Consider the following 12,894-nt stretch of genomic DNA (forward strand, 5'->3'; position numbering starts at 1 on the left):
CTTGCATTTTCCAACATGACAATGCCAAACCACATACTGCATCAATTACAGCATCATGGCTGCATAGAAGAAGGGTCCGGGTACTGAACTGACCAGCCTGCAGTCCAGATCTTTCACCCATAGAAAACATTTGGCGCATCATAAAACGGAAGATATGACAAAAAAGACCTAAGACAGTTGAGCAACTAGAATCCTACATTAGACAAGAATGGGTTAACATTCCTATCCCTAAACTTGAGCAACTTGTCTCCTCAGTCCCCAGATGTTTACAGACTGTTGTAAAGAGAAAAGGGGATGTCTCACAGTGGTAAACATGGCTTTGTCCCAACTTTTTTGAGATGTGTTGTCATGAAATTTAAAATCACCTAATTTTTCTCTTTAAATGATACATTTTCTCAGTTTAAACATTTGATATGTCATCTATGTTCTATTCTGAATAAAATATGGAATTTTGAAACTTCTACATCATTGCATTCCATTTTTATTTACAATTTGTACTTTGTCCCAACTTTTTTGGAATCGGGGTTGTATATTGACAAAAGCCAATCAGCTGTAAATGACCAAATGCATTCACGGTACAGCTGATTTACAATCACTGACGCCCACCAAATACCATAAAAGGCAAAGCTCAGAGAGAATGACAAAATGACAACTATACAGTAAAAGAGCGGTGTGCGCTAAATCTTTCAATAACATACCACTGACACACGCTCTTTCACCTTTTATACAGTAGGGTGTCATTACTTTTATCCTGATTGAAAGGCTAGTCCTATTTGCAGTAACTTGTGTATTTGTTTACAATTGTTTTCTTTCAAGTCAATAATATGAAGTGACTGAATATTTAATAGTTATTCCATGAAATCGAGTCGTACATGAGCTGATATAATCCATGTAGGACGAGATTGAGTGGAATAACTGTTTTATTCTATCCACATTCACTGGATTTTCAGAAACAGAGCATTTTTATTTTTTTGCAAATTCGATAAATAAAAAATTCACCCAAAACGTCCGACAAAATCATTTCCGCATAGAATGTAAACAAACTGGCGAAATGACAGGAGCAATTTGTGAAAAATGCAATAATAATAATCTCATTATCTCTAGCCACTTTATCCTGTTCTACAGGGTCGCAGGCAAGCTGGAGCCTATCCCAGCTGACTATGGGCAAAAGGTGGGGTACACCCTGGACAAGTCACCACAGGGCTGACACATAGACAACCATTCACACTCACTTTAGAGCATGTGGACTGTGGGGGAAACTGGAGCACCCAGAGGAAACCCATGCAAACACAGGGAGAACATGCAAACCCTACACAGAAAGGCCCTCACTGGCCGCTGGGCTCGAACCCAGGACCTTCTTGCTGTGAGGTGACAGTGCTAACCACTACACCACCGTGCCGCCCAGAATAGCACTAAATATTCATTAAATTTGTCTGTGTAAATATGTAAAAAAAAAAATTGACAATCTAAGCTCACACTAATTTGAAGCTGTATGGTCGGTCAGTCGAGGTTCGCATTCGTGAGTCTGCTAATATGTAAATTTACACAAGATCAAGAATATATAATTTTTTTTCAAATTAAATTTATTTTCATGTATACGACTTTTCTTGTTCAATTGCTCCTGTGAGCAGTTTACAAACAAATTTGTTAGTATCCAGCTTGATAAATGCAAGGGTGCTAATAATTTTGAAGCTCACTATCAGCACAATATAAGGAAAATTGGGATCAGGTGATTTCAGCCCCTCTCTGAGATATTTTTATCCTACACAGTCTTGCTCTTTAATTTATCTTTCTTACTTGGAGTCTCTCCATCTATCTCTCAGATCAGGTTCTACAGGAGCTCGGCTGGAGCTGATCTATCTATCTATCTATCTATCTATCTATCTATCTATCTATCTATCTATCTATCTGATGAGGTTCTACAGGAGCTCGGCTGGAGCCTGTCTGTCTGTCTGTCTGTCTGTCTGTCGTTATATCGAGGCTGGATCAAGATCCCCAGAGAAACCAAGCTGCGTTCCTTCCTGTGTAATTTTCGTATTGAACGTGTAGGCAGTGAAATAAGTGCTGAGAGGGAATCTTCTTAATGTATCTGCCACTTCCTGTTTCTATCAAGTTCCATATTTCCTCCTGTGCAGGGTTGAGATACAATATACAGGGCCTTATAGATACACGATCCCCAGGGTTTTATTAATGCCTACAACACTGAATTAGCAGCTACGCTCTATTAGCACTCCTACATTGGAGTACACCTTTAAAGAAAAATCATATACAGTAGTGTGCAAAAGTCTTAGGCACCCTACAAGCTTTGTTATAGATTTCTATTTTATGACTTCTACATTATCGAGTCAAAACATTACAAAAACATTTCAGAGTTCCAAACGTTCCTTTTCCAGCACAAAATTAAATGTTACAGAAAGAAAAATTTGTATCTGAGCAGCGTATTCCATAAGAGAGCACTTTTCAGATGAAAAAAGAAAACATAATGAAGGCTGCTGGAAAATTTTTTGTGCAAAATGAAGAAGTGAGTGTGACAGTCAAAGTGACCAGAAGAACTGTGGCTGGTTCTGTAAGATGCTCAGTAAAACCTACAGCTCATTTCCGCATAAAACTGCACTCACTGAACCTCAGACTACTATTTTTATTATTTTCTTTAAACCAAAGAGTCGTCTCACACCAAATATTGACTTTGTTTCGTTTATTATGGCTTACTGATGACTGTTTATAGTATTTTTTAGTGTTGAAACATTTCATTTCATTATTTTTAAGCCATTTATGTTCAACAGCATTTCTTTACACGTGGCTAAGACTTTCGCAGAGAACTGTACATTTCTTATGTAATCATCAGGGGATTTTTACCTCCTACAACAAAGTTGGCAGAGGTTATGTTTTCACCTCTTGTTTGTTTGTTCCCAACGTAACTCAAAAAGTAGTGAATGGCTTTTGATTAAATTTGGAGGAAAGGTGAGCCACGAGCCAAGGAACAATCAGTTAGATTTATACACAAATCTGGATATGTATGCGGATCCAGGATTTTTTTTTTTTTTTTGGCCTGTTCCCAATGTTACTCAAAAAGTCATGAAAAGACTTGGATGAAATTTAGTGTACAGCTTTAGTATTATTCTAGGTTCAAGTGATTTGATTTTGATGTTGTTAATACTGTATGTGGCTTGGTGGAGGTACAGTGGTGCTTGAAAGTTTGTGAACCCTTTAGAATTTTCTATATTTCTGCATAAATATGACCTAAAACATCATCAGATTTTCACACAAGTCCTAAAAGTAGATAAAGTGAACCCAGTTAAACAAATGAGACTTGTTTTGTGGATGGATGAGACCAAAATATAACTCTTTGGTTTAAATGAGAAGCGTTATGTTTAGAGAAAGGAAAACACTGCATTCCAGCATAAGAACCTTATCCTATCTGTGAAACATGGTGGTGGTAGTATCATGGTTTGGGCCTGTTTTGCTGCATCTGGGCCAGGACGGCTTGCCATCATTGATGGAACAATGAATTCTGAATTATACCAGCGAATTCTAAAGGAAAATGTCAGGACATCTGTCCATGAACTGAATCTCAAGAGAAGGTGGGTCATGCAGCAAGACAACGACCCTAAGCACACAAGTCGTTCTACCAAAGAATGGTTAAAGAAGAATAAAGTTAATGTTTTGGAATGGCCAAGTCAAAGTCCTGACCTTAATCCAATGGAAATGTTGTGGAAGGACCTGAAGTGAGCAGTTCATGTGGAAACCCACCAACATCCCAGAGTTGAAGCTGTTCTGTACGGAGGAACGGGCTAAAATTCCTCCAAGCCGGTGTGCAGGACTGATCAACAGTTACCGCAAACGTTTAGTTGCAGTTATTGCTGCACAAGGGGGTCACACCAGATACTGAAAGCAAAGGTTCACATACTTTTGCCACTCACAGATATGTAATATTGGATCATTTTCCTCAATAAATAAATGACCAAGTATAATATTTTTGTCTCATTTGTTTAACTGGGTTCTCTTTATCTACTTTTAGGACTTGTGTGAAAATCTGATAATGTTTTAGGTCATATTTATGCAGAAATATAGAAAATTTTAAAGGGTTCACAAACTTTCAAGCACCGCTGTATGCACGCTACTGAGTGCGCTTCTAGTTTGTTTGTTTGTTTGTTTGTTTGTTTGTTTTTGTGATTATGTGAGTGGAAAAATGCCTGAAACTTCATTTCAACATGCTATGCTCTAAAATTGCACATGTGAACTCAAGTAAACCAAAGCAACATCCTGTAAACAGTGTGATCACATTTGAAAAGGAATTCTTAGTATGAGAATAAATTAAACGTAAAAATCTTATTCATGACAAGTCCAGATCAGATATAATGTCCTTTTGAGAGAAGTTAACAAGATAAGAAAACTTTACGTAATGCCAGTCATATACATCAAGCCATAGAGCTTCCTCATCCATACACCGGAAAAATAAATGATCAGTAGTTTCACGATTACAGAAAGAAAGAAAAAAACATGATTACTGGGTTTAATTCTGAATTACTGTCTTAACTTTTTATCCTCATTTTGTTTGTGTACTTATACATGCATTACAAGGGTCTGAGAGAAACAGCATTTCGATCCTGTCTATGTGCTTTACATGTGGCAGAACTGACAATCAAGTTGACTTGAACTTCATAACAAATCACTTCATTTAATATTTAAGACTGCAATTCTTTGGCTTTGGGAATTATGGGGAATTTAATATTTAGTTTGTAACACATGAAGAGTCATTTTCAAGTAGAATTCTGAAATCGAGTTTGTGTAGGGTATGAAATGTCATTAAACATGTTTCTAAATGTGTTGTTTGGGATTTAGGCTTCATTAAAGACACAGCTTCCAGTTAAAAGTTGTGGGAGAGAAGGGGTGAGAGTAATGAAACGTTAAATAGAGTCGGAGTGGTTTTAGGGCGGCACGGTGGTGTAATCGTTAGTGCTGTCGCCTCACAGCAAGAAGGTTCTGGGTTCGAGCTCAGAGGCTGATGGGGAGCCTTTCTGTGCGGAGTTTGCATGTTCTCCCCGTGGGTTTCCTCCGGGTGCTCCGGTTTCCCCCACAGTCCAAAGACATGCAGGTTAGGTTAACTGGTGACTCTAAATTGACCGTAGGTGTGAGTGTGAATGGTTGTCTGTGTCTATGTGTCAGCCCTGTGATGACCTGGCGACTTGTCCAGGGTGTACCCCGCCTCTCACCCATAGTCAGCTGGGATAGGCTCCAGCTTGCCTGCGACCCTGCACAGGATAAGCGGCTACAGATAATGGATGGATGGATGGTTTTAGTTATAGAATTAAATATGATATAATCTCCAGCTAAATCATATTAAGGAAGAAATTCTCATATGCTACTTTAACTAAGTGAGTAATCAATCAAATACCTTTCTCCATCTAGTCCTTGTTATACAATGATTTGTTTTTATCCGTGATATACTGTACAACCCCAATTCCAAAAAAGTTAGGATACTGTGTGAAACAGAACTAAAAACAGAATGTGAAGATTTGCAAATCATGAAAACCCTATATTTCATTGAAAATAGTACAAAGACAATGTATCAGATGGCTGCATGGGCAAACAGTGCAACAATTTAAGAATAATGTTCCTCAATGTAAAATTGCAAAAAATTTGGGAATCACATCATGTATGGTCCATAATATCATTAAAAGCTTCAGAGAATCTGGAGAAATCTCTGTATGCAAGAGACAAGGCTGAAAACTGACATTGGATGCCTGTGATCTTCAGGCCCTCAGGCAACACTGTGTTAAAAGCCGACACATGTCTGTAGTGGAAATCACTGTATGGACTCAGGAACACTTCAGAAAACCATCGTCTGTGAAAGCACTTAATTACTGCATCCACAAATGCAAGTTAAAACCATATATAAACAATATCCAGAACCACCGCCATCTTCTCTGAGCCCGAGCTCTTTTAAGATGGTCTGAGGCAAAGTAGAAAATTGTCCCGAGGTCTGACGAATCAAAAGTAGAAATTCTTTTTAGAAATCATGGACACCGTGTCCTCCAGGCTAAAGAGCAGAGGGACCATCCAGCTTGTTATCAGTGCACAGTTCAAAAGCCAGCGTTTCTGATGGTATGAGGGGGCATTAGTGCACATGACATGGGTAGCTTGTACATCTGGGAAGGCATCATTAATGCTGAATGATATTTACACGTTTCAGAGCAATATGCTGCCATCCAGACAAAATCTTTTTCAGGGAAGTCCTTCCTTCTTTCAGCAAGACAATGCCGAACCGCTTTCTGCACATATTAAAACTGCATGGCTCTGTAGTAAAAGAGTGCAGGTGCTAAACTGGCCTGCTGCAGTCCAGATCTGTCTCCCATGTAAAACATTTGGTGCATTATGAAGCGCAAAATACGACAAAGGAGAGCCCGAACTTTTGAGCAACTGGAATTGTATGTCAGGCAAGAATGAAACAACATTTCTCTTTCAGAACTACAGCAATTGGTCTCCTCAATTCCCAAATGTTTACAGAGTGTTGTGAAAAGTAGAGGTGATGCAAGACAGTGGTAAACATGTCCCTGTCCCAACTTTTCTGAAACGTGCTGCTGACATCAAATTCAAAATGAGTATATATACATATATTTTTAAATCTCAGTTTCAACATTTGATATGTTGTTTTTGTACTATTTTCAATGAAATATTGGGCTTCCATGATTTGCACATTATCGCATTTTGTTTTTATTTACAGTTTACACAGCGTCCCAACTTTTTTGGAATTGGGGTTGTAATTATCTCATCTCATTATCTCTAGCCGCTTTATCCTTCTGCAGGGTCGCAGGCAAGCTGGAGCCTATCCCAGCTGACTACGGGCGAAAGGCGGGGTACACCCTGGACAAGTCGCCAGGTCATCACAGGGCTGACACATAGACACAGACAACCATTCACACTCACATCTACGGTCAATTTAGAGTTACCAGTTAACCTAACCTGCATGTCTTTGGACTGTGGGGGAAACCGGAGCACCCGGAGGAAACCCACATGGAGAACATGCAAACTCTGCATAGAAAGGCCCTCGCCGGCCACGGGGCTCGAACCCGGACCTTCTTGCTGTGAGGCGACAGCGCTAACCACTACACTACCGTGCCACCATGGGTTGTAATTATATACTGCATAATGTATAAAATTGTAACAGATTTCAAGAACAGACAGTCAAATTTAACATCAGGTTTTAACACACACACACACACACACACACACCTTTTTTTATTTTATCATTATTATTTTTATTATTTTACAGTTTACACAGCGTCCCAACTTTTTTGGAATTTTTTAGACTGTGTGTGTGTATACACCAATCAGCCATAACATTCAAGCCACTAAAAATGCTTGCCCATTTTTCCTGCTTCTAACACATCAACTTCAGGAACTGACTGATCTCTTGCTGCCGAGTATATCCCACCCCTTCACAGGTGCCACTGTAATGAGATAATCAATGTTATTCACTTCACCTGTCAGTGGTTTTAATGTTATGGCTGATCGGTGTATTTCCATGTTTATGTTTATGTGCAGAAAATTACAGAAAACATTATAACCAAGCTTTGGAAATACAATACCCAATGCTACCCATAATATATTTTAAAAGAATATATCAAAATTAAGGGCGGCACGGTGGTGTAGTGGTTAGCGCTGTCGCCTCACAGCAAGACGGTCCTGGGTTCGAGCCCCGGGGCCGGCGAGGGCCTTTCTGTGCGGAGTTTGCATGTTCTCCCCGTGTCCGCGTGGGTTTCCTCCGGGTGCTCCGGTTTCCCCCACAGTCCAAAGACATGCAGGTTAGGTTAACTGGTGACTCTAAATTGAGCGTAGGTGTGAATGTGAGTGTGAATGGTTGTCTGTGTCTATGTGTCAGCCCTGTGATGACCTGGCGACTTGTCCAGGGTGTACCCCGCCTTTCACCCGTAGTCAGCTGGGATAGGATCCAGCTTGCCTGCGACCCTGTAGAAGGATAAAGTGGCTAGAGATAATGTGATGTGTGTGAATGTGTGTGATATTAAAACTGACTACATTTAACTGGATTAAAGCCATGATCTCATCATGGAGCAGTTGTTATTTGAAGTTAACTACTGTTAGAAAATAAGCCTATAAAGAACAATCCACAATTCTAAATAACTTGATTTAAAAGTTCTGTAAAAAAAATTAAACATTAAAAATAATGTTAGTGCCCATATCTTCATAATGGCCCATAATAGCGACGAGGTAAAAAAAAAAATTTTAAATCAGGCGTTAGGTGAACCCTGAAATATTTTTCAAACCTTTCTCTTTTGTTCACTGGTACATAATTAGGATAGGGACAGATTATTTTAACACCCTGTGGGCTTTGAGACACCCTAAAAGTGTTGATGCAAAAAGATATTGTGAATTGTTTGAGAGGTTTCATTCTTCCAGGTTAGCAGTGTTCAAGCTCGTAGAAATTGTGAATAAACTGAGAGAAACTCGGGTAAAAATCTGCAACTTGGAGTCAACACATGTACAATCTGCCCTCGTATATAATGTGACTTATACATACACTAATGGCATTTAGCACACGCTCTTATCCAGAGCAGCATACAACACACCCAGAGCAGCCTGGGGAGCAGTTAGGAACCTTACTCAAGGGCACTTCAGCCATTCCTGCTGGGCCAGGGAATTGAACCAGCAACCTTTTAGTCCCAAAGCTGCACCTCTAACCTTTAGGCCATGGCTTCACTTATACAGATAGTACTGTCCATATACAGTACTGTGCAAATGTTTTAGGCACCCTATTTTTTTCTCATACAAACTTTATCGATTTCTATTTTATGACTTCTACATTATTGAGTCAAAACACTACAAAAAACATTTTGGAGTCCAAACGTTCGTTTTTTTCCAGCACAAAATTAAATATTACCGAAAAAAGAGTTTGTATCTGAGATCTGAGCGGCATATTCCATTCCATAAGAGCGCACTTTTCAGATGAAAAAAGAAAACATAATGAAGGCTGCTGGGTTTCGGTGCAAAATGAAGACGCGAGTGTGACAGTCAAAGTGTCCAGAAGAACTGCGGCTGGTTCTGGAAGATGCTCAGTAAAACCTACAGATCATTTCCACATAAAACTGCACTCACTTCTGTGTTTTGTTTTGTTTTTTTAAACCAAAGGGTCGTCGCACACCAAATATTGACTTCGCTTCATTTATTATGGTTTACTGATCACTGTTTATCATATTTTTTAACGTTGAAACATTTCATTTCATTATTTTTTGGTCTACAGCATTTCTTTAGATGTGCCTTTGACTTTTGCACAGGACTGTCTCATCTCATCTCATTATCTCTAGCCGCTTTATCCTGTTCTACAGGGTCGCAGGCGAGCTGGAGCCTATCCCAGCTGACTACGGGCGAAAGGCGGGGTACAGTACACCCTGGACAAGTCGCCAGGTCATCACAGGGCTGACACATAGACACAGACAACCATTCACACTCACATTCACACCTACGCTCAATTTAGAGTCACCAGTTAACCTAACCTGCATGTCTTTGGACTGTGGGGGAAACCGGAGCACCCGGAGGAAACCCACGCGGACACGCGGACAACATGCAAACTCCGCACAGAAAGGCCCTCGCCGGCCACGGGGCTCAAACCCGGACCTTCTTGCTGTGAGGTGACAGCGCTAACCACTACACCACCGTGCTACCCGCACACGACCGTATAGATATATAATTCCATGTTGGTGTGTTATTGGGATGAACTTGTGACTTCCAATAGCATGACCTGCTGATAAAAACAAAGGGGGGTGGGAGGATTCTTGGGAGGGAACGTAGCATTGTGAAATGCTGGGCTGAAATTCCCAGGAGGCTTTGCGCCGAACGGGACCCACCCGAGCTCGTGCAGGTCGTCATGTCGTCAAAGCACGTCACGCAGACTCTCTGCTCTGCACAGCAGCACAACTGCATCCGAGACAACTGCATCAGCTTCATGACGCACAGCCAAAAAAACACACGTAAACACTGGACTCGCTTCGGAAGAAGTGTCATTTCACGCGCTGCTAATCCTCTCTTCGAGTCCTTTTTCTTTCATCCAAAATGATCTTGTTTTATTTGAGAAATGAAACTTTATTTTGGTTTAAGTCATCAGTTAGGCCTAATGGATTTTACTCAGGAATAAAGTTTATTGATGATGCAGTACCTGAGTGTACAAAAAAAACCCACACATACTGAAGTAGACGTGTATATCATGTCAGTCTTGCATTAAAAAAAAAGACAACAATTAAAGGATTGTAAGGCTTTTCATGTTCGAACAGGCCTACTGCGTCAGGAAGAACATCCTGCTCCAGGAAGAGGTTACTATAAATACAAACATTATTCAAACAGACTGAAATATGAACTCAAATGCATTGTTGTATATGTGTTTGTGTTGTTGATGATGATGATGATGAGGAGGAGGAGGTGTAATTGATGATATTGATATTTTATTTCTAATAAACAAACAACAACCCTCCAGCATCCACCCACATATCACATAAGCAGCACAGTGAAGAAGCCATTGCAGCTCTAATATGAAGAGATGAAGCTCTATTCCAGGACACAACCGCATGCATACCTGATTTTGGATAAGTAACGATCCATATGTCACTACTTCTGAGGGAGAAGTTCGCGATCTCGTCCATCTTCCCTCGACAAAAAGGAGGAAGGCGAACTCCATGATGCTCGAAGTATTTGCTCTCGTACTCTATCGGGGTGCTCGGTGTGTCCACCTCGCTCTCTGCCATCTTCACAGCCAAGGAGTCGAACAGCAATGCAGTTAATTCCTGGTGTTTTTGGAGAGAAAAGGATGCATTTGATATCACGGAGATGGCAGATCGTCGCGGTTGTTCCGGCCAAGACGTGCAGGACTGCAGGCGCCTTGATCTCCAGCCAATCACATTCCCCTGAAGTGATGTAATGCCACGACTCTCTCTCTCTCTCTCTCTCTCTCTCTCTCTCCTCAGCATCAGCACCAGTCTAAGGGGCGTGGCCTCAGCCGCTTACTCCCTTAACCCTTTGATGCAAAACACATGCACACCCCTTCTAATGCACAACATGGGTCAAAAATGACCCGGCTGAGTTTTTATCTTCTATATCTTCGCAATAAATTAATTCCATCATTCAGTATTCAAGGTATTCCTCAATTAACTTGTTTGTGATCATCATACATCCTTATTTTATTTTTTCCTTTCTTACTTTTTGAATAAAAACCCTTTTTGTATCACTACCCTTCTAATGCACAATATGGGTCAAAAATGACCCGCATTCATTTTCCAGGTTATTTCATGCTGACTGAGTTTTTCTTTGCTCTATCTTTTGAAATCAGTTTATTTTATGATTGAATATTCCAAGTATTCTTTAAATATCTTGCTTTTAATTACCACAAATCATTAATTTCATTTTTTCTTTCCTACTCTATGAACAAAAATACTTTTTATATGACTACACATGGGTCATCCAAGTGTGATTTAAAATTAAATGTCTTAATACTATAATAATAATTTGTTTCAAGTAATTACTTTAGCAGTGAATGGGGCCAGTTATTTATTTATTTATTTATTAACTACACTACCGTTCAAAAGTTTGGGGTCACTTTGAAATGTCCTTATTTTTGAAAGAAAAGCACTGTTCTTTTCAATGAAGATCACTTTAAACTAATCAGAAATCCACTCTATACATTGCTAATGTGGTAAATGACTATTCTAGCTGCAAATGTCTGGTTTTTGGTGCAATATCTCCATAGGTGTATAGAGGCCCATTTCCAGCAACTCTCACTCCAGTGTTCTAATGGTACAATGTGTTTGCTCATTGCCTCAGAAGGCTAATGGATGATTAGAAAACCCTTGTACAATCATGTTAGCACAGCTGAAAACAGTTGAGCTCTTTAGAGAAGCTATAAAACTGACCTTCCTTTGAGCAGATTGAGTTTCTGGAGCATCACATTTGTGGGGTCGATTAAATGCTCAAAATGGCCAGAAAAATGTCTTGACTATATTTTCTATTCATTTTACAACTTATGGTGGTAAATAAAAGTGTGACTTTTCATGGAAAACAAAAAATTGTCTGGGTGACCCCAAACTTTTGAACAGTAGTGTATGTAGTTAGCTAAGCCAACTACAATAAAATTAGCTAACTAAATGTCAACAGCTCGGTAGCTGATAGTAATTACTTGTAACTTTCTGACAAGTAATCTACTCACTCTCAAGGTAACCTAAACATCATCAATTTTTTTCTAAGGTAATGTTCGAACAATTGAAAACCATTACTTGCATGTATTAGATGGGCAAAGGGCGCCGTGCTGAGCTGTGAACTGTCTGACACAAGCACAATTCACAGTTCCCACCAAACGCTGGAGTAAATGCATGCGGGTCGGTTCTGACCCATGTGTGTAAACTTGATGTAGAATTACAAAAGCTGTGCTTGTTCATAACTTAAGAAAGGAAAAATAAAAATGATGATTTGTGCTAAACAAAAACAAGATATTTACTGCATATTTGGAAAAGTAAATGACAAAATGAATTTATTTCAAAAGTATATCATAGAAACACTCAGCCATACATGAAATAACCTGGATAATGAATGCGGGCCATTTTTGACCCATGTTGTGCATTAGAAGGGTAGTGATACAAAAAGGGTTTTTATTCAAAAAGTAAGAAAGGAAAAAATAAAATAAGGATGCATCATGATCAAAAACAAGTTAATTGAGGAATACCTTGAATACTGAATGATGGAATGAATTTATTGCAAAGATATAGAAGATAAAAACTCAGCCGGGTCACTTTTGACCCATGTTTTGCATCAAAGGGTTAAATCCGGAAGTGATCTTCGATTACACTCACCGGCCACTTGTTCTTTGATTCTAAGATCCCAGTTCTTGGCTGCAGG

At 39.6% G+C, this 12,894-nt stretch overlaps 1 protein-coding gene across 1 annotated transcript in view; it reads right to left on the reverse strand.

Annotated features, from left to right (window-relative positions):
• Positions 1-10,754, reverse strand: part of sult4a1 (sulfotransferase family 4A, member 1) — a 40,634-nt gene extending 29,880 nt beyond the window's left edge. Inside the window, exon 1 of the mRNA XM_060903711.1 lies at positions 10,586-10,754. Within this exon, the coding sequence (XP_060759694.1) occupies positions 10,586-10,754 (169 nt within the window). The remainder of the gene's footprint in view (positions 1-10,585) is intronic.
• Between the last annotated feature and the right edge of the window lie 2,140 nt (positions 10,755-12,894).

This window comes from Neoarius graeffei, chromosome 21, assembly GCF_027579695.1.
Source record: "Neoarius graeffei isolate fNeoGra1 chromosome 21, fNeoGra1.pri, whole genome shotgun sequence".
In the NCBI taxonomy this organism is placed as follows: domain Eukaryota; kingdom Metazoa; phylum Chordata; class Actinopteri; order Siluriformes; family Ariidae; genus Neoarius; species Neoarius graeffei.